The 22,856-nt window shown below is 46.6% G+C and overlaps 1 protein-coding gene across 3 annotated transcripts in view; it reads right to left on the reverse strand.

Moving 5' to 3' along the window:
- SPTBN1 (spectrin beta, non-erythrocytic 1) overlaps positions 1 to 22,856 on the reverse strand; it is a 184,407-nt gene that overhangs the window by 98,608 nt on the left and 62,943 nt on the right. Inside the window, exon 1 of one of the 3 annotated variants that reach the window (XM_031467037.2) lies at positions 3,130 to 3,548. The exons of the other annotated variants lie outside the window; for them this stretch is intronic. Within the exon in view, the coding sequence (XP_031322897.1) occupies positions 3,130 to 3,238 (109 nt within the window). The 5' untranslated portion in view covers positions 3,239 to 3,548. Of the gene's footprint in view, positions 1 to 3,129; positions 3,549 to 22,856 lie in introns of those variants that run through there. 3 annotated transcript variants of the gene reach the window in all.

Below are 22,856 nucleotides of genomic sequence, written 5' to 3' on the forward strand. Positions count from 1 at the left end.
TTTCATGAAGAGCTGCAGGCCTGCCCACCTGGAAGATTTATTTGGTTGGGTTGGAATGTAAGAGCTGGAATCGGAATTTCGTGGTCTGGGGCCATTTGGAGGAGGGTCCTGAGTGCCAGGCTGAGGAGCCTGGAATTTAATTTACACAATAGGCAGGAGCCACGGTTTCCGAGGAGAGACGTAGCAGGAGGTCTGCCTCATAAGGAGTGGAGCCAGCTGATGTGAAACTGGAGAAAAGGTATCATCAGGAACCTCTGTTACTACAAACACATTTTTTAAAAAACACATGACGTTGAATTCTGTTGTGTTTCAGCATGCCTCTTTTAAAAAAGAAAAACCAAACAATGACTCCAACTTTATAAGATAGATGAACAGACTCTGAAGAAGGTGGTAACTTAATCTTGCAGGTGAAAAACTTGAAAGAGAGCTTGAGTGCATGTTGGGTGTGCCCATCAGGTGCCTGCTGGGTGTCAGTGGGTAATGTTCAAAGCCATCAGGGGCGGAAAGTCCTGGCTGTGGTCTTCTACAAGGAGTTATCAGTACGCAAGACATGACTCTGCACCTCAATCCCTTACATCAATGAAGTTTATTTTTAATCACACTTGCTTATTACTTACCAATAAATCTAGAAGAAACAATTTTAATCTAAAAGACCAGACTCATTTTAATATCGTATTTCCCTTAGCTAGAACATCAAAACTCAGTCTGATCCCTCCTGAAATTTCTAGAATCCAGTGTGAAAATATTTGAAACCAACAAAAATGCAGAAATAACTCCTACAAAAACTACAGTACTTTCAGACTCTCAGGTGTAGACGCTAAATGAATAAGTTCATATAAGAAGCACTTAAAAAAAAAAAAAACAGTACTGATTCAGATGAGCCGTTTGACAATAGAGGAGTATAAGTACTAGGAAAGATTAAAGAGGAAAAAGGCAGCTTAGTAGGCATGCACAAAATTAAATTGGCAGATAGAATCTATATCAAAGATGTGATGACTGGAAGAACTACAAATACTAAACAGTAAGTAACAAATACCAGACTGTGAGTGGAAGGTGGGGATGGGAAAAGGTTATCAAAAATATTCCTAAAATTGCTTAAAATGCAGTCAATTCCATTTGTTACTAAGGACGATGCCAACTGTTCATAATTCTCCTGGGATCCACCACACTTGAGCGTTAATTCACACTTTCTCAGTTCCTCAACATGGGTGGTTTTCTGTTATAGAAATACCAACACTAAACTTGTGCAACCCTAAAACCACAATATTTAGAAATAAGAAAGTTATCTGGAACTAAGTTAGGGGACAAAGGTCATTAAAACAAAAAAATCACACAAAACGTGAAGCTTGCCCCTTTTGAAATAATTTCCTTGGGAAACACAACGTAAAATATCAGAGGCACCCCACTTTTTTAATTTAAATTTTACTTTTCCAGAGAGGACGGTTTAAGACATTTCCTGTGTGTAAGCTCCACCCTCGTCAGTGAGCAGTTTTACAGCCACACTCCAACCCTTCAGAATAACAGCCTTTTGTTATGGGTGGGCCTGTGGGCACACTCCTCCCCACACCTTCTTCTATTTTCTATTTGGTTTTGCATTTCTTCTGAGACTGCAGGAGGGGGCTGGCTGGACACTGAGGACAGGTCTTCTGATCCAGGATCCTCATGGGTGCGCTCTCAGCAGTGGGACACAATGAAGGAGGGAGCCTGGGTCGTTTGAAGAAGAGGTGCATTCTGAATTCTCAGACTCTCAAACCTCAAACCTCAAACTCTGGGCCTTTGATCACACACCCAGAAGATAACGGACACCCCCCCCCCCAACTCATCCATTTACCACCTACAAGTTCCCCTCACCACCCCTGGCCTCCACTAAGTTTTCCAAAAAGCAAATTCTACCTTCAGAGAGCTCAAGAGGAATGAAGCAAAGATACGGAGCTTCCCCTGAGCTAACTGCCTCAGGAATGCAGCAAGCCCAGCAAATGTTTAAAATCACGTCCTGCTCTGCCTCTTGTTTTCCAGAAAAGTGTCGTTACTGTCAACTATTTCACAAGACAAATAAACCTGTGAATGAAAGATCTCATCCCCCCTCTTCCCAGTGAAAACATTCTAGGACGGAGCTGCTTCCTTCCTTCCTCCTCCTCCTCCTCCTCACAGGAACCACATTTGTGGCACCAAGAGGAGTTAAAATAAGAAACATACAAGGTCTGCAAAGGCTACTTTTCCCACTAGAGCCATTCCCATCCTACCACTTCCAGGGGCTTCCTAACTGAAGGAGTCCTGTCTTCAGTGAGGAATCCTTTCTCATGTATAAGCTCCAAGACGTGGCCGGCCAGGCCCGCTGGCAGGGCCAAAGGCTGCAGGGGCCACTCCCGCTGCAGGCCCTCACCCCACACACCGCTCTCCATAAAAATATGTGAGGTAAAATATTAGAGTCATTCAGTTTGTCTGAGACTCACACAGACTCCAAGTAACCTGTAATTGATCCAACTAATCCAACCCAAAGCATTGGAATGACAATAATGGTTTTTATTATAAATTACACAGCCCACTAAATTGATGGGAAGGCTCTACCCCAACACAATACATCAAAAGAGTTAAAATTAAGCTTCAGAATCAAAACTGTAATTTACCCAAAGCTTAGGAACAAAAAGACCACTCCCTCCTCCCCTTTGCTATTGTTCTACAGGGTGTCCGGTGGTGCACTTTACACCTTTAGGCTTCCGAGAGGTAAGAGGATGGGGGCTGGGAGACGGAGGCTACCGGGAATCAAATACTTGCATGCTAATAGGTTTATTAGCACCGATACGGCAAGATGCAAGACAGCTAAAAGGGCAGAAAATGTGTGTGCAGTGGGCATCAGATACCTGCCAACCAAGAAAGCCAAAGGGAAACTGGAGAGAGAGAGGGAGGGAGGGAGGGAGACTCCAAATGGTGGCTTTTCTGGAGAAGAGAGTGAGAAACTGTCTCCTTTAAGTAGTGAATGGGGTGCTCGCAGCCAACCAGAGGCTTTGCGGCCGGGCGAGCCGCTGGCGGTCTTCATTAGGGTCACGTACCATATGGCACAAATAAAGCCTCAGAACCCCCCGGAGGTACGGCTCCAGGGCAGGCCCAGCCTTTGAGAGGGGGGCTTACCTTGTAGCTGCTTGAATCTCCCTTCCAGCTGGTTGTAGTTGTAAGGCACCTGCCCCGTGTAAGCCGGCGACAGCGGCCCGGAGATGCTAGACGTCCTGTGCAATTCCATTATGCCCGGCGTAACGCCCCGGCGGGCTGCACGGTGGAAATCCCGCTCCGGCCCCCTCCTACCCCCATCCAACACGCAGCAGCTTCCGCAACGCTTGGCTCCCGGCCCGGGCTAAAAGGGCTGGACCTTAGGCAAGCCCCATTCCGGTCTGAAAGTCCAGCGGGGTGATCTGATAGCAAGTTGGCCGCAGGAGAGTCCACCTTAGCCCGGCCACTCACGCATCTAATTCCTTGTTGCTTTCCTTCCTTTCGTGGCCCTCGGCTCTAACCTTGAAATAAATGACTGAGGAGGGGAGGGAGGGCGGAGGGAGGGAGGCGCAAGCCCTACTTTAAATTTTTTGAAAATATGGCCAATCCTAAGCACGCCCTGGTCGCCAAGCCCGGGAGCTCGCGGGCGCAGCGCACACACCTCCTCCCGGCTGCCCGTGGCGGCCGCCGGTTTGTAATTTAATCAGGAGCCACTCGCCGTGCGCCCGGCGGTGATGTCACCTGATTAGCATAACAGCATTGTAGAGGAAACGCAGGCTGTACCACGAGGGGCGCAGGGGAGGCCGGCCGGCCGCGGCCCCCCACCCACCGGCCGCCGCAGAGCCCCGACCCCCTGGCCGGGCTCAGGACGCGCCTGCAGCGGTGGTACCTTCCCAAACAAAGCTGCTGGAATTACGATCTTTTGTTGAGAGCCTCACGTAACGGAAAAGTCTCTGATTACTATCACATGAAAAGGAGGCGGCCGGTGGGGTAAGGAGCCCCGTAGGTCCCCGGACCCGGCGGCTCATCCACTACTTAGCGTCTGCGGAGATCACGCGGCCATGCGAACCGCGCACCTGGGCGCGCGCGGCGTCCCCACCGCGCGGGCGCCAACCACGCGGCGGCGGCCGGGCTGTGCCAGCGGGTGAAAGTAACGCAAAGTCCCCCTGGGCACTGGGCCAGGCCACAGCGAGGGTTGGGGGCGGGACGTGTAAGTTCAGGCTCACGGAAGAATCTTCTCAACAGACTGCTGCTGCCAGCACGAGATGTTAAGCGGACGTTTTCTGGGGTAACTCCGGCCCTGTAATAGTAACTCGATGCAAGATTTATGGGAGCACCGATTTGCAAGGCATTGTGGGAGAAAGGTACACAGGTAAACACCTCCGGAATCCGTGACCGGGATGATTGTGAACCAATGAGGAGATAAAAGAAATTACCCTCAAACCCTACTGTGATTTGTAAAACAAGGCTTTACACTTTTGAGCTCTTCAGAAATTTAAAACTCTCCTCCCTAGCTGCTTCTCCCACCAATCTCAACCAAAAATAAAATCCCCTACATAGAAAATAACAGTGATCAAAATGTGTTCTTGGGAACACATAACTGACCCTAGTTACCCCCTACCCACCCATCCCCTTTCTCAGTAACTACAGGCAGACAACACAATACAAGTTTAGCATTTCCAGCGTGGAGCCATGAAGCCAGCCATACTCACTGAAGAAGGTGATGTCATTCCTAAGGGATTCCAACCTGCACTAAAGAGATGGGCCTCCCTTCACCTCAGGTTTACTTTAGTCCCCAGGGCACTTGTAATTCAAGTAACTGCATCCTGTTCAGGGCTAAAGTTAAAGCAAACCCAGAGTCTAGCTAACTCCCCAACTCAGATCAACCCTACTCCTTCCATCCGCACGAATGTATTTAATTCCTCCAGTGTCAACCTTCAGCTTTCTAAAGCCAGGTCCAGGATTCAAAGACATGTCTGATCATCCAAGATGTAGAGCATTTTCCAAAGCCCCTTTACTGCAATTGAAAATGCTAACAGCAAGGTGGCAAAATGAGGGGTCTTGGAGGAGGCCTTTGGCTAGAATTCCCAAGACCTGACTTCCCAGTCCTGGCCAAGCCTCTTAATCACCTATGACCTTAGAAGGAACACTGGATTCTTTCTAAACCTCCGCTGTCAGACAGGGATGATTAATGCCTGCCTACAAAGTTACTGAGGGGATGACGTGAAAATGCCCTCATACTATTCAAAATTGGGAGTATTTCTTGCAAAATGCACCTTTTCTTGGATTTTCCCCACTATATCACATCAAGGCTACAAAGTGTAGGATAGAGAACTTCCTCATTTGACATATTTTTAACAGGCCCCTCTTCACTTTTAAATACACTGGTGAAGTGGTAAGTCTGTAAGTGTCCAGCTATGGGCACCAAAATGAGACTACAAAGTGCCTGCCAACTGACAACACTTTATTTTTAATCTTTAAGCCACTTAGTGAATAGAGTATGAGTCACCACTCTTAAGAGTCTCCCTTTCAGTTCCCTCTGGTATACGGAAGGAGGTAAATTAAGCTTTCTAATTAGCCAGGTTACATGCAGTGTGATGAAGACAGAAGCTGGGACTAGTGCAGCCACACCCGATACTAAAGAGCAGACAGAACAAGCCAGGAGCATTAGAACACAGGTATGTATTAGAAAGAAAGGTTTTGAGGCTAGGGGAGGGTTTAATAACCCCACAGGGGCAGGAGGTGAGAAGTGGGAACGCTCCGGTGTGATGGGGCCAGGGAAGAAGAGGACCCAACCCTGACAGGTTACATGACCACCTCCGCCTTGGCAGTGTGGAGAAGGTAAAGGCAGACCAGAGGCACTCATTCTTTATTCCATGCAGTATCTACTGGACACCAACTGTGTGCAGGGCACATGGTCCAGTGTTTTGGAGGAGTCAAAGACAACTGCGAGAGTTGCTGGCCAAAGGAGATGGGGCAGATATGCCAAGAGTCCAAAACCAGAAGAACAAGGCAAGGGTTAGGTAGTGGAGCTACAAGAGTTCACAGGACAAGGAGGTCACATCTGCCTAGGAAGGCAGGTAGGAACAACTCCAGGAGGGACTGGCATTTGACCAGACCTGGAAACACAGGTAGACTATCAACAGACTTGACAAGGGGGACGCCTCCTCTTCTAGCTGGGGGAAAGCAGCCCCAGGAAAGGCACCGGCACTGACTGGACTGTCTGGGGAACAGCACCAGTGAGGGCTACTATTTGACTGAAGTATAAGGGACAACGGTCAGGGAGGAGGGAAGCCAAGAGAGGCAGGCTTGGGACCACTGGAGATTTTTGAGCCAGAGGAGGATGGGATCTGGGTTGGGCTTTTGGGACGATTAATCTGGCAGTGGTAGATTAGAATGGGTGGGAAGGACAGACACCGAAGGCAGCAAGGTCCACTTGTCCAGATCAAAGGGCCAGTCAGGGTGTGGAAACAGGAACAAAAAGGAATGCACTGATGCAAGAGTTAATCCATAGGATTCTGGTAACCAGCTAAAGCCCTATGGGACTTCAAAGGCTTTGGGAGGTTCAAAGGCTTAGGCTGAAGAGGACTCTGGGGTTTTAGAACTGGCTGTGGAGTATGGGGAGGATTGAACATTTCCTTCCAGACAGGCTGCAACACCACGGGGGGCATTTCCAGAAATGGTTGGGGACATGGACATAGAGTTCAAGGCTGAAGATACAGCCCATGCACAGTGGGCTGAAGTCTAGGAAGGGACATAAGAGGCAAGGGCCCAAGCAGAGAGCATCTGGGCCAGCATCTGGGAGGGAGAAGACACAAGAGCAGAGAAACCAAGGAGTTATAGAATGAAAATCCAAGAGAGGGGAGAGAGACTTGAGCAGGAAAGGTGGCGCCATGTGCTGCAGAAAGAACATAGAACTAGCAGTCAGAGAAAAAGTGATCCAGTGTGTCAATTAGGAGATCAGGGGGTAAGAAAAGCTGATGTGAAGTCACAGGAGTTGGAGAGTGAGGAGCAAAGGGAAGGTGCAGGACAGGAAGGTGGAGGCGGTAAAGGTAAGACCAGGGAAGGGTTCTGGGGCACATCCTCTGTGCACAGGCTCCAGCCCCGAGTTGGTACAGGCAGGAAAAGGCCAATGGGAGATGGCTCACAGGGGTAGGTGGCCTGTGTTAGCCTCAGCCAAGGAGGTCAGCTTACCTTCAGAGGCAGGAGGGCAAGGACGGAGACATTCTGAGGAGGAAAGTAGGAATGTAAAGGTGCTTGCCCATCTCTAATTTAATAAAGCAAGAGGCCAGGGGTCCAAGTCACAGTTTTATTTATAGTGATCTAGGAAAAAGAACGCTGCGGACATCTCCAGCAGAAACATGCAGCCGATGACTGGGGACAGCAAGGCAGGGAGAGTTTTCAGAATGTTCAGTGGTCAAGCTTCCGGAAGAAACAGACCCTGCAATTTTACCCTATCCTCTCCATCTTTTCTAATCTAAAAAATGACTGTCCCTCACCCACACCACCAAGGATACGGACACACGTGGCCAACTCTGACGAGTGGTTCTGCCTGCCTTCAAGCTGCATGAAGATTCCAAGGCACAATGAAAGATGGCCACGACCGATTGGTAAAGTCAGCTATGGGACTGAAGCAACTGAGCCCAAGTCACACGTATCTGCTGACCTTGTGATGCCAGAAAGGTAAAACCAAGTCATTCCAGTGATCTGCAGACAGCACAAACCAGAAGTGCTGTGGTGTGGTGGAAAGACTCAAGTCCACAGTCAGGCACTCAGGCTCACCCCAACTCCTGAGGGCCACCCAGGAGCCAAGGAATTGCATGTGTGTCCTACCCCGCTGGGCCCTGCAATCCTCACTCATAAGTCAAACAGGCTGGAATCCATGGTCATAAAAATTCCTTCTGGTTCTAAATGTATTTATGAGTTATTCGGGTTCCCCTCTCTTGGAGACTTCCACTGTAGTCCCAATTAACATCAATCTCCACATGAACCGAATGGCCATAATAACATCACAACATTACGGCTATAAAACGGTTTCACGTACATTTTCTTCAGTGAGATAGGTACCGTGTCCATTTTGCAGACAAGGCAACAGAGGTTCAGAGAGAAGCAATGCCTTGCTCAGGGCCCCACAGTTGGTGAAGCAGTCACACCTGGACAGCAGACCTACCAGTCTAGTGCCCCGAGTATATGAGTTTACTAATGGTTTCTACACTTTTCAGAAAACCCCTAAGACTCGATAAATGATCTCAAGGCAAACCTAAAACCCAAGCAAGCCTCCACATGAACCTATAAATACTTAAGTTTGGGTCAGGGCCGGGCACATTCTCTGCTGGTTCACACCAAAGTTACTACTTAGAGGGTTCTCTTGCTGGGAATGGGTTTTGTTTGGTCTTGTTTGGGTTTGGTTTTATTCCTTTTCTCATACTTGGTGGACCTGTAGCTGAGATTCTGTATGACTTAGCATGTAGCATGTGAATGGGAACACTAAGGGGGTGAGATGAAACCTCTGATTGTTCCAAAAGGCTTTATATAGTCTGAGCGGTCAAAAAAAAAAAAAGGAACACTTTTCCTGCATTACAGGGAGCTTGAAAGGGTAAGCCATGAGGTGGTTGATTTCCTGAACATCTAAACATTAACAAGACTGAAAATTTCTGGGAGAGGATGGCCAAAATACTAAGATGTGGTGGGATTTGTACACATTCAAGGACTTGAAAACACCAACCCAAGAGCTGGGAAAAGGTGGTAGGAACAGAGAGGTACAGAAAACAACAAGGTTTCAAATATAAACTTTTCTGCCAAATTCTCTGCTGCTTTCTATCGCTGTTTCCAGATCTGCCTTTTGTTCATTGCTGTCAAATCCCTTGACAGATGGATGACCACAGCCAATTTCTCCTAAGCATTTCTTTACAGGAAACCAAAATACTACCACCAAAATAATCCTCTTCCACCGCTGTGGCCAGACAGAGAAGCCAGCTCCAAATCACGCCACTGCGTTTACGCTCCACACAGCTAAAGCTTACATGATCTTTCTGCCTCATCTCTCCAGTTCTACTTCTGTCTTTCCTCTCGGGCCCAGCTGCTCCATTCTGCGGGAGCCCCCGGCCCACTTCCCCTAGTCTTGAATTCTCAACTGTGATCTTTCTTCTTCTATTTCTACTCTATAATGCCTGGAGAGTCTCCCTCCTGAGAATTACCTAGTTCCCGCATTCCTCACTGTCCAAAGCCTGCCTCAGGATGTGTCTTCTCTTAGAAACCCATCGCTTTCTCAATCGAAATTGCCTTCCTAACCAGAAAACTCAACCAAGCCTACAGCCATGAAACCCAGCCAAAACCAGAAAACAAAAAGTTATCTGAAACCTCTTCTTCCCATCCCAAAGAACAATTTTCACAAAGTCCCACTGGCAGAACACATCTGTGACAATGGCATTTGTGTGCCATTGCTACCTGTCTGCCACCCTTCCAGAACGTCTCCCTTCTCAGGGCCCATGGCCTGGGCAGCTGAAAGCCGTCAGCAGCAACCCTCCTCCGTCACATCCCACACGACTCCTAGGTCAGGACTGAGACCAGCCCTCTCCTTACCCCTGGAGTACCGCCCACTGAGCAGCTGGGTCGGGTTTTGGAAATGCAAAGCTGGAGGAAGAAAGGTGATTAAAAACAAGACTTGGAATCTAGGAAGCTGGCTATGCCACTTCCTAGTTTGTGATTCACTGAGCCTGAAAAATGGGTACAAGAATGGGACCAACCTCATAGAGTTTTTCTACGATTGAGTTAAATGTTCAGAAAGACCTGTCCTAGCAGCTATGATCACTAGTCCTTAAACTCCTTGTAGAGGAAATTTCAAAAACTAATTCCACCCCACCTCTTCACCGAGGAAGCTACCCGCTGGAGGATGCCGTGGGTTCCACGTGGAATCACCGTCCTCAGGCTGGGAACCAGAGTGGTCACCCCTTTGGATCTGGGGACAAGGACAGTTTGGAATAGCAGGACCACTCCTCCTACTGGGAGGGACTGAGAAACCCCTTTCCCTTCTCTTTAACTCACCCCATTACACACTGGGAAAGGCATATTCAAAATCATATTTTAGTCATAAAAGTAGCAGTGTCTCAGAGATAGCAAGAACACAATCCTCACCATGAAATAAGTTATGAGAGGCCTATGTTTTCAGAAAGGCCAATGTCTGTTTGAGGTGGGGCTATCAGATTTGATACTTCAGGACTTAGCAAAACGAGAACAAAGATTAAAGGGAGGGCTAAAGGTATTTTCCACTGACAACAATTGCTAACTCTGTTCCTTGGAGGCCATGGATGGATGAATGGATGGATTTCTCCCTCCCTCCACCTGCCACACTCCATTCCCACAAAATCACCTACTTATATGGTTGAAATACCAGGACAAATCTAATTTTTATTCATATCCTCTTCCTGTTTCTTGTCCCACTGGTCACAGCAGAACTGAATACAAAGCACTGACATCTCTGCTGAGAAGGAGAAAAATGGCAAGTTACACTCAGTGACAAGCACCCAAGGTCCTGGGGAAGGAAGGAATGCAGTTTATTGAATCTTCAGCCCCAGCCAAACCTTATCCTGCATTCTTATCTCATCTGTTATCTGCACACACAAAGCTGCCCTGTACAGGCAAAAGAATGCCCCAGTCCAGAGGCCCCACCTTTGGCAAACAGGTGTTGCTATGCCTGTGAGTATGTAACACCAGCCAGGGCCAAGATCGGGCTCCTCGCTACAGGTAGAGTGGTTCAGAGGAAAGAACAGCTGAGGAATGCAGCGGGCCCAGGCCTGCGCTTGCCCACGATTCTTGGTTCCGCTTCCCACCTCCAGCGTGGAGGGAAGAGGCTGACAGACACAGGTGTTCAGAGCCATTGGGCCAGAGTTTCACAAGGACACAGGTGGGGCAGTGAGAAGACGCCGTTTCTTGGTGGCACTGCTCCTGGGAAAGACATGGGGAAAGAGGAAATACAAATCTAGCCTTTGGGAAAACAGGCCTTTGGACCTTACCCACAGCCATTCATACCCAGGTTATCTTTTCCAGGACCTTAACACAGTCTGGCTGTAATGAGAAAAGGTGAAAAGAGCAGGCTGAACAGCACCTGGAGAGGAGAGGAGGAGGGGAGTGGGGGGATTTAAACCTCATCATCAAGACACAGGCCCCACACTGCCTGGTCTGCAGAGAGCAAACGCCAACCCATCCAACAAGTTCTCAGCCCCACCATGTCCTCAGCACAGGCCATCGGAGGGTCCCCCACATTATAAGAAGTGATTTCTTCTCTGCAGGTACTTCCAGCCTAGCTGAGTAAGCAGGACACACAGGCATGACACACAAAGACATGGTAGAATAGAACAAGTGAGGTTAGTGACAGTTACAGTGAGTACCACTCTGAATGGACCGACAACAGTGTTCTCCTTGGCTGAGAAAAGACCAGAGCAGAATGGGGTTTCTGCCCCCCGAACGCTCTCTGTTGCTCTACCATCATATTCACAATTTTAATGCGGCTTCTAACTAAATCGCTGCCAACAGGCGCCATACTACCACGAGTGTGCAGTGTATTGTATTTATTAATTGGGGTGGAGGGGGCGCTGATTTCTTGCTCTTTGAAAAACAGGCCCTGATTACCCAGGTGCAGGGCCACAGAGCAGCACATGCAGCACTGGCATGTTAAAACGTGAAATGTTTTAAGGGTGCAACCATTCCTTCCTCCTTGGCACCTGAGCTTCTGCCGATCCCTCAATGAGATAGCACAGCCTCCTTCCCACAGGACTTTGCCAGGCAGCGACTGGCTGGGCACAGGCCCTGAATAATTCATGGGCAGCCTGCTCACCCAGGAGCACCAAGGCCCACCAGCTGCCATGCACTGGGAGGCAGGCTCCAGGCTTACGGTGAAAGAATGAATATTATCAACTCCCTTGGAGACCTTCTTTACAGAAATGGACCATCCATCCCTGACCTTTTACTGACTGACTTTCACTCTAAGGTGGACAGGTCCCAGGTATAGATGGGGTGGGGAGAAATTGATGTCCTCAAACAAGCGCTTGGTCAGGATGTCAATCTCCCTCCCAGCATGCTGAGATGATGCAGGTAAAGGGCCAGACACTGTGCCTGACACTAGACAGATGCTCAATAAATGCCAGTCCTCGTCCCCTACCCCTACCTGTCCCTCTGCTCCAGCCAAATCTGATCCAAGCTTCACCACCTGTCTCGGGCTTTCCCACCTCCATGCCTCTGCTCTTGGCGCTCTCCTGCTCTCTCCCTTCCAGTCTAAAGTCCACCTATCATCTAAAGTCCACCCATCCTTCAAGCCCAGCTCAAAACTTCCCTCCTCCAGGAAGGCTTCCCAGATATTCCGGCTGAGACGATTGCTCCTTCTCAGAAACCCGATAGCCATACTGTCAGCCCCCCTCATGTGGCACCTATCCTGTGCTGCCTTATAGTAATGCTTATCTCTTCTTGGGTACCAGTCTTATCTACCTAATTAAAATAATGGAGAGTGCCCCAGTGACAGACTCAAAAGAAGTGAAAAGTGGGCTCCAGTCTCAGCTTTTGACACTGACTAGCCTTGCTGACCCCCAGTCAGTCCCTCGACTTCTCACAATGCTCTCCCTAAAGCCCAAGGGATCTGCAATAGAATATCTCTAAGATCCTCTGGATAGAACGCTCTTGGAAATACACCATTTTCTGTTTTAGGGTGGATACAAACCTTATATAACCTTCACTCCATACCTAGTCCAATATCCTCTAAGAAACAATTGTTCAAAGGCAATTCAGCCATTTCAGAAACCTCAACACTGAACAGAAGCCTGAACAGAGCCACAGGGCCTCCTCCACCTTATAGAAACCTCTGCCCCGACCAAACCTTAATCCTTCACAACGACAAGAGAGCTAGAACTCCTGACAGGTGTCAAGAAGGTCCTTTGCAAAATTCATTCACCTGAACCAACCATCTTATTTATAGAGAAGGGAAATGAGGCAGAGTGGCATGGCCAGAGACAGAATAAGTCACTGTGTACCAGTACCCAGAAAATAGGCCTCCTGAACTCCTGCTGCCTCTTTCATTCCTAGGGAACACCTGAAGGTATCGGGAGCCAAGGACAAAGGACGTGACACCCATTTCTCATGCATTTCAGTCAGTGAAGCAGGCCCAGGGCTTAAAATCAGGGAGCACGAAACCTCATTCACCCCTCTCCCACCTCACCTTCCAGCAACCAACACCAAGTTGGAGCCGGCAGGCTTGTACTAAGACGACCCGAATCTTTCCGTGTTCTCCAACGTCCAACTTGTACCCGCTCAGAGAGGAGGCCCCAGGCTGTGGTCCCGGCCCCTCTGATCTCAGCCTCCCAGCCCAGCAGAGAACCAATACACAGTCAGCCCCAAAGGAACGGAACCCCAGGGTCTGTTGTTCAAATCCCCTTCTCTCGGTCTTCTTCACCGGACTTTTCTCTATTATTATGATGTTCAAAGGGGACAGTTTATTCAGGAGGCATTTTTAAAAAGAATATCTGACAAATGGATTTAGTCATTATAACTAGAACTTTAATGTTAGGTAAAGAATGAAGTTGGAGAAGAGAGAGACTAAGCTCTTTTCTAAAACCCGCCAAGTTCACCCATAACCACCTTTCTACTCACCTTTTTTATTACCATTCCTATCACCCTTTTAATTACCACTTACCAGGAAAAACATGAATTATGACCATGATGGTACCTTTTCTCCACTGCATCTTATCTTAATAACATAATAAAAGCTTCACTAAAGGATGGGGAGAAATTGGAACCCTTGTGCACTGTTGGTGGGAATGTAAAATGGTGCAGCTGCTATGAAAAAGTATGATGGTTTCTCAAAGAATTAAAAATGGAATTACATGTGATCCAGCAATCCCAATTCTGGGTTTCTCCAAAAGAACTGAAAGCAGAATCTCAAAGAGACACTTGCACACCCATGTTCACCACAGCATTGTTCACAAGAGCCAAGAGGTGGAAGTAATCCAAATGAACGAATGGATGAAGAAAACGTGGAACATACGTACAATGGGATATTATTCAGCCTTAAAAGAGAAGGTCATTCTGTCACCTGCTACAACATGGATGAACTTGAGGACACTATGTTAAGTCATTATGAAAAAAGGCAGTCATAAAAAGAAAGGTAACGTACAACTCCACTTACATCAGGTACCTGGAGTAGTCAAACTCAAGGAACCAAAGTAGAATGGAGGTTGCCAGGAGCTGGGAGAAGGGGAACGGGGAGTTGTTATTTAATGGGTATTGAGTTTCAGTTTTGCAAGATGAAAAAGTTCCAGAGATCTGCTACATAACAATGTCAACATAGTTGACACTACTGAACTGTACACTTAAAAATAGTTAATATGGTAAATTTTATGTTTTTTAACCATATTTTAAAAAAATAAAATTTTAAAAGCTTCAGTAAAGACTTGGGGGGAATCCACTCCAGGCATGGGAAAAAAACAGATCTAAAGCCACGTTATGCGTCTATGACTCTGAACTTGAACAAACTGTTCTCAAATGCTATCAACCAACACATTGATTCCTCCAAGTCCTCCAAGTCTACTCTTCAACTCTTAAGGAAGAAAAAAAAAAAACTTCTATGGGAATCCTGCCAGGTCTCATTTTTACAACGAAAGTCCTAATAAATTACTTATTGACTCCAAATTGCCTCCAAGCCTCACATCTGTGTACACGGTGCTGCAGAGTAACCTCCACTGACCACAGTTACCCCTGGTGTCAGGCCTGATCCCTGTTAAGTCCAACCTTCAGACCTGCCGCCCAGCTAAAGAATACTGATATCCTGTCAACGGAGCACATACATAGTTTCCTGCTAAGAATAATTTTAGTGTAATAAGGGCTCGTGAAGCAACAGATCACGGTTCCTGCTGATCAAAATGTCCTTCTATCCCACCTATTTAAGATTATGGAAGTGCAAATGGCAAAAACCATTACACAGGAGAGAAGATTATAAGCCAAGTCTTGTTAACACTCTACAAGCGCCTGTGTTTCTGACTCATCAAACATAAAAAGTTAACAGAAAATTAACAAGAGACTAGGACCTGAGTCAGAGTCACACGGCATTTATTATTTCCCGGAGAAGGACAAAGGTTGTCATCATCCCTAGACTCATACACAGTCTGCATCTCACTGTGTACACAGAAACCACCAGGAAGAGAGGCCCAAACTCACCTCGGTAACCATGGGAAGTCAGCCTTCCTAACTCCTCAGGAGCCCACACACAATCTTACAGGCCTCAGGGACTTGAGTATCTAACCAGCCCGCCCCCTCGTTTTCCAAATGAGGACACTGAGGCTGAGAGAGGTTGGATGATTCAAGTCTCATCTCACCCAGCCCAGCAGGACCCAGTCTCGGGGCTGCAGTAACAGCACTGACCACAGCCTCCTATCTGAAGTCCTTCTGTCAATGCCATAAAAAGCTGTTTGACCTAAGAGAAGTTTTTCCTAGAATTTAACGCCCCTGTTTAATGCCTGGCTTTTCTCTAACAGCAGAATAGCAATGGAATAGGAAGCACGTTAAATAAAGTGCCCAGCTAGTAACTGTCACTCGGTGGGATCTTAGGATATCTTCACTTATTTAATTCCCTCCTTCCTTAAGTAAAAATGTACCCTTTTGCAAAACACATTTTTCACGTTGTTTCTACAACCTACCAACAGTCATATCTAGGATATATTTTATACCTCCATACCTTACAAGGTAATTCACACCACCATACCTTTAGTACACTATTTAACATAAATAAACGTTTGACCTTTTTTAAAAATAGGTCACCAAGACCCCCTTTTTAAACTGGTCACACTTCTTTTGTGCTTGACAATCAGAAGAAAGAATGCTGTAAAATATCTGATTCTTAATTCAGTTTTTCTGTTAAATATAGGTAATGTTTGGCTCTCCTGGGAAAGGTTTCAAAATAAGCTCAGTCACCAATGATGTCCCAAATGAGTATTCATTACTTAAAAAAAAAAACAAAAAAAAAAACGACTTTGCTCTAACTTCTGTTCCTCCAGCAGTTCTAATCTTCTAAGTTTACTCAAGGTATTGCAAAATCTTACTCGTCATTCTCTAAAATGGAGTAATTGAAGGGAGAGGTACAAGATTTCTTTTTCATGAATTAAAGGGCATTCAGAGGCCTACAAATACTTATGCGAAGGAGGGCAATTTCCAAGAGAATTAGAGAAGACAGGTCAAAGATAGGCATCAGAGGTTTGCAATTACTGCCCTGGAAAGCAGGGGCCTCTGATTTGTATTACCACTAACGCAGGCAGGCTGGGGCAAATGACCGACCACATTCAGAAAATCTCAGACGGAAATCTGTGAAATGGGGGCAAATGGCCTCTACCAAAGACTGCTCTGAGTATTACAGTAATATTTTTATAATCTTCCCCAAGATGAAAGCAATACACAAATTTTAAGTATTATAAATAATCCCCCTGAAAATCTAGAAATATTTCTTTTTTATTATCCCCTGATACCAAACTACAGCTGTCTCAACAAGAAAGGACAGAGCACTAAAGCTAGTAACCCCCACCAGGGACCAACCCTCTCCTGGCAAGTGCTGGCTTGGATGTTCTGTGCTGAGCACCGCCCTCTCCCTCCAAGGAACGCAGGTCTCCCATCCCTGTCTCCATCCCACCCTCCGTCCGACCTTGGTGATTTGCAGGGAAAAAAATAAACAAATTTCTCAACCTCCACTCCAAGGAAAGTTCTTATATATTTATTGCACTTTCCCCCAAGTCACTCTCAAGAAATGATCATTTTAATGTGCACTGAGTACAAACCTAAAACAGGAAAATGTAGCAAGAGAAGACGCAAAAGCAAGGAACCTAATTAGGTTTTTTTTAATTAAAAAAAATGAGTCTTTTCCGGTTCTTTTCTCCCCCCACCCCCCAACGAAGAAGGCCTGGAGTCACAAATGCACTCTAAACACCCACAAGCAAAGCCACAGGCCAGCACTGTCTCTAGGCCATTGGACACATGCCCTTTGAATGTTCTTGCTTTTCCACCTTGACTTCTGATCTTCCCATCGTGCATCAATGTAATATTTCTCAGTACGGAGAAGACAGGAGCCCTCTCTTCAGAAGATTTACCTTCCTAATGCAAAGTTATAATTAACACTTCCCACGTGTGCCTATAGAGTGCAGACACTGAGCTAAGCACCTTCCCACATTACAGTTCTCTCAACATCCCACCAGGAGGATGTTTTGATTCTCTTCCTATAGAAGTAACTCTGCCCACTACCTTACAGCTGCTAAGTGGCAGAGCAGGGGTTTAACCTCGGACTCCAGACCTCGAAAGCCACTCTTTTCCTTTCTTTGCATCAGCCCTGAGACAAACGGTCCTGGACGCCTGAATCCAAACGGAGGAAAAACTGGGGGCTTGGGCCCTAGGAGACCTGCACATGGGTGCGTGGAGAGGCAGATGAGAGAGCCTCGGAGCCCATACGGTTTCCAAAGGCTAGAGAGAATGTAGGCAAATGCAAGCAAAGGAAAGCATAATTCTTAAAACTGGAGGCCATGTGATAGAGCCAAACAAAAACAAAAACCGAAAACTGAACAGTGGCCTGCCTTGCAGATTCGTGGCCAAAATACCCACATCAGACCCTCAAGATACCCCAAGCATCTGGCACCCAGAAGGAAAAATTTAGCATGAGGCTTCATATAACCAAACCTAACTCACCTTCCTCCCTGGTCCCTTTTCCATGCCCTCCGCAGCCCACTGAAGAGCAAGTCCTAGGACTCTGATGAACAGTTTAAGCCCTTGCTCTCTCAAACCCCTGGCCACTGCTCCACTTTCCGGACTTCCTCTCTGCTCCTCCCTGGACAGACAGGACCATCTCCCAGAACGGCCTCCCACTCCAGCCGTTCTCCGGAGCCTTCCTCCACGGTGTCCCCAGAGGGTTCCTGCTGAGACCAAGCCCCATCCGACTGGTGCTTCTCAGGCTAAGTCACTAGAAGGCTCAGGACCCCGGGGGGCGGAGATCTAGGCGAGACCACTCTGTTTCACCCAGAGTGGCTCCAAGTTTGCCATTTTACCTACTGAGGTAACAAAATTCTACTTAAAATTAAAAATTCTCCTGAACTCCATGTTGAAAACGACTGGCTAAAAGGATAAAGACTAAACTCCTGGGCAGGGCATTCAAGGACCTCCTCATCCACTTCTCCCTGGCAGAGCTGGGCACCTCAGTGCCGTTCAGGGCACCCCCTGCTCAGCCTGAACTCCCTTCCATCTACTGACACTGCCTCTCCTCTGTGAGAAGTGAACGTCTTTCCCACTGACCACAGGCTTGATTTCACTCAATCACCTATCGCTACACAGATGACCCTTGAACAACACTGATTTGAACCGGGCAGGTCCACTAATCTGCAGATTGTTTTCAATAGTAAGTACTACAGAGCTACACGATCGTGGTTGGCTGAATCGGCAGATGTGAAACCGCAGACACTGAGCACCCATGATACAGAGGGCCGCCTGGGAAGTTAGAGGCGGCTCTGACCGCATGGAGGGTCAGCAGCACGAATCCCCACACTGTTCAAGGGTCAACTGCATTTCTACCATTAATCACTGTGCCTGGCACACAGCAGGTGCTCAAAAAATATCTCTCATTCACTAATGAATGAAACAAAAAAAATCAAATAATCTCTAATAATCATGATTCACATAGCTCAGAAAAAGAGAGGCCACTTAGACATACTTTCAAACGTACCTGCTACCACAGGGCTTTCCAACACTGTTAGTGATAAGCTCTAATTAGCGGATCAATACTAGTGTTAAAAAACGGAACTGAAAATATCAGAGCATCTCATGAAATGCAAGTAAACACTACTTTGTGAAATTTAAATGTGGGTGGATATATTCACACATATACTCATTTACAGACAGTCCCTGACATTGTGGTTCAACTCGACTTTGCAAAAGCAATATGCATTCAGCAGAAACTATACTTTGAATTGTGACTCTTCATCTTTTCCTGGGATAGCGATACGCCGTGCGCTACACAGTACGATGCTGGGCAACAGCACATCAGCCACACGACCACAAGGGTAAAGAAGCAGTATACTTACAACCACTCTGTCTCTCACTTTCAGTGTAGTATAAACAACAAATTACATGAGACAGTCAACACTTTATTATAAAATATGCTTTTGTGTTAGACTCAGGCTACTGTAAGTGGTCTGAGCACATTTAAGGTCGGCTGGGCTAAGCTATCGTTTAGGTAGGTTAGGTGTATTAAATGCATTCTTTTGACTCATGACATTTTCGACTTGCTGATGGGTTTATCAGAACGTAACCTCGTCATAAATCAATGAAGATCTGGACATATGTTTATGTGTGTGCTAGGCTGTCAAGTACAATATATTTCTTACCGATACTTTGCTCAATTTGTTTTCTTTCAAAATCTTAAGTCAGTTCTAGATTAGATCGACGTAATTAAAGTACTCCATTCAGTTTAAAAACCACAGAAACACCATCCTTCATGATAAAAATTCAGTTCAGAGAGTAATGGTGGTGGGTATGCCAATTAAGATGGCTCCCTGAATGAGGGAGTTAAAAAAAAAACCCTGCACGTGGTCACACCTGACGATTACGGCTGATTAAATGCACAAAGAAAGCAGCACAAGCACACCTGTTAATTCAGTGCCGGGGGTTTTGGGTTTCGAATGGGTATCAAGTGCCTCCTCCAGCCTTGCCTCCTCTCCATCCTGCACTTTGCAAGGCAGTCTTGAATACCTCTACATTATTTACAAGCATCCCCTCCACCTCTGGCTTTCTCTCAAATGCTTGGGGACAGCTTCATGGACGGTGTGTGGAGGGGCACAGGGCAAAAGTGAGAGATGCACATTAACCCTCTGCAGGGCCACCAGCTGCAGGTACAAAATTTTGTATTTTTCCGGCAGAGACATATCAAGAGCTAACAGATTTGGTCTGTAAACTTATTTCTCCAAAATCGCATATAACACAGCTTCAGGATTATCAATCCATGGAACTGTCGAGCCCATGTCCTGAGAAAAGGTAAAAACCAACCCGGGGGCCAAGCTGGCTAAATGACGTGCCACTAGCCCCGTGGATTTGCAAAGTTACTAGATTGTTTCTGTTGTTAACCACAGAGGAGAAGGCTTACATTGCACATCAGTCAGGACAACAACCATGACAACAGCACTCCAGTCCCCTTGGAGCCTAGTCCGAGGAACAGACGAACGGCCTTTGGCTACTGCAGCAAAATGGAGGCATTCTAGGAACCATATACAATGAGAACGTTTCCTTCCCTGCCGTGTGCGGCCACCAGTCCCTAGTCACAAATTCCCTACGTCCTGCAAGTCACAGTACAGTATTCCAGGAGGGAAACTGAGGCCAGCTTTTACACATTTCTAATGAACCATTAAATTATCAAACTCAACTGTTGGCACCCACTTGAGGATAATGATAGCACTTAGGAAAACACAGGCTAAACACAAACTGACCTGGGCGTGGGTATCTCTTTAGAGATGCCCCCCTCTGCTAAGCACCTTTAGTATCCTGGGCACATAGAAGGCAAAGAGACAAAGAAGAGGTTCAGAAACACTGCAGTGACCTGAAGAAGGAGTAGACAAATAAAGAAATCTTAAGCTTTAGCTCTTCCAACCAAAAAGCATAAAACCCTCAGATCAAACCCGTGCAGCACAAAAGGAGGCAGGAGCCAAATCGAGAGTTTCGTGGAAGGATGTCTGATCCACCATGTAATGGTTTGTACCAGCTTCCAAACAATGCCCTAAACTTCCAAAAGCATCTCTATCAGTTAACGCTGAAGTAGGGAGACAGGATCCTGCAGGAATGAAAACTGAATGAAAATAACCTTGGTGGCAGAAAGACTCAACTCCAGACTGGAACAATCAGCTGGTCCTGCTACTGTTTACTAGGGCAAATACTTCAAAAGATATGCATCAAACTTTCAAAAGGAATTATCTTTTGGAATGGGGATCAGTTTGGGGAAACGGAAACAATCACTGTCAGCTTCTGCAGTGTTTTTTTTCTCCTTTCCTTTTTTTTCTTTTATTTTTTTACAATGCAATGCATTATTTTATATGTTCTAATGTAAATGTATTTGTAAACATAAAATGTAAATATATTTTAATGTAAAATTCTTAAATACATAGAGCTCATTTTTCAATGGGTATTATAGAAATTAGGGAGAAATTTTCCCTAAATGAGGTGATACTTAGTAGTTCTGACCACGAATGGGTTCTTCAGTCTGACAAAAGTCATAATCGTGATCTGCCTTCCATGAGGTGCTGTAGAGAATGCCGAAAGGAACACTACTCGGTGACACCGTCTTCAAGACGCTTAGCAACCAGCCAGGGAGAGAGTGTGCCTACACTCACCCTGAGCACACACATGAAACTAGTAAGACTCAGGGAGTAGGGCATGGAATAACAAGGGCCAAAGAAGTTTCTTGAGAAGGTCAGTGTGAGCCACACAGGCAAGAAGGCTCCATGGAGCAGCTGGGGCTCAAGCTGGAGACGTGGAGAGGGCTTGGGTTCCCGGAAGACTCACAGGGCAAGCCGACCGGTAACCAGCAATGCAGGGAGGGCCAGGGACCTGGCACATGGCCCAGCATCTCCCTGACTTCAGTCCATCTGTTTCTTACGATGCCTCCAAACACAGTCATGTGGCTAATAAAGCAATTTCACACACACATTTAAGAAATCAAAGGAGTCTGCAGAAATTTAAACCTGGATGGCAAAATTTTTATCAGCCTCACCCAGTAACAAAGGCCCATCACCCAATTATGCCACTACCTTATTCTGAAAATTCACAGGTTTGCAGGAAAGAGATAAAAAATTCCCTTGAAAATTATCCAATGATACTATAGAAGAGATAAAAATTGTGGAAAATGGACCTGTTTATCAACCAGAAAATGAAGAGACTAAGATTCAGGTTTGGGGGAAGTGTCACAGCACTTTTATGTAATACTGTCACCTCCACTGACTATCTTACATATACAATCTATTTCCCCAAAATAGATTACATGCTCCCTTTTTGGGAAGAGCTCCGTGTGGTTCCAGGAGAGCTACCATGTTCTCACATCTCCCTCCACCCACACCACAGTTCACCAGCTCAGGAGTTGCTTCCTGACTAAAGCCTCATAAATTACAGCCTCCTTATCAAATAGCCCCAATGTTTCCAACTGGAACTAGAAACACAGGGCAAGTGGTGGACAGTAAAGTGCTGGGACAGACGGCAACCACAGTCCCCCTTATCTGGAAGACCACCTGCAGGGGCAGAGACAGAAGCTAAAATCAAGAGATTGAGAGACGGAAAACCTTAATTTCTGTTGTTCTGGGGCCTGTCTGCGCTCTGACTTTTCCTCAGATTGGCTGTTCAGCTCTTCCTTTGATCACACAAGATACACCGATATCTTTTCCCGAAAGCCCTAATATAAAGTACCTTTCCACCCAACCACACACAATTCTGCATTATTTCTAGTGGAGGCCAACCACAGATCCAACTGCCAGCTAAATCCCCTCTAAGCCGTGGATGGATGGGCTGGTATGTTTTATATCTATGGCTTTCTGCTCTTCCCCATGTTGTGGCTACCTCTTCTAGAAGTCATCATTTGTAAGTAACCAGTTAGTCGTGACCTGATATAAAAAGATCATCTGGGCCCTCAGAGCCCCATCTCCATACTCAACCTCACAGAGAGCTGAACTAGAAAAAGCCAGGATACTGGGTCAGTTAGCAATGAGGTCAAAAGAGAAACCACTGGCTGGAGGCAGAGTTGGAGCCACAGCACACCTAAGCCAAGTGGGAGCTGAGTTATGACAAGCAGACGCTAGCACTGAGGAGGCACTGCCCCCTCTGAACGGTGA

This window comes from Camelus dromedarius, chromosome 15, assembly GCF_036321535.1.
Source record: "Camelus dromedarius isolate mCamDro1 chromosome 15, mCamDro1.pat, whole genome shotgun sequence".
NCBI lineage: Eukaryota > Metazoa > Chordata > Mammalia > Artiodactyla > Camelidae > Camelus > Camelus dromedarius.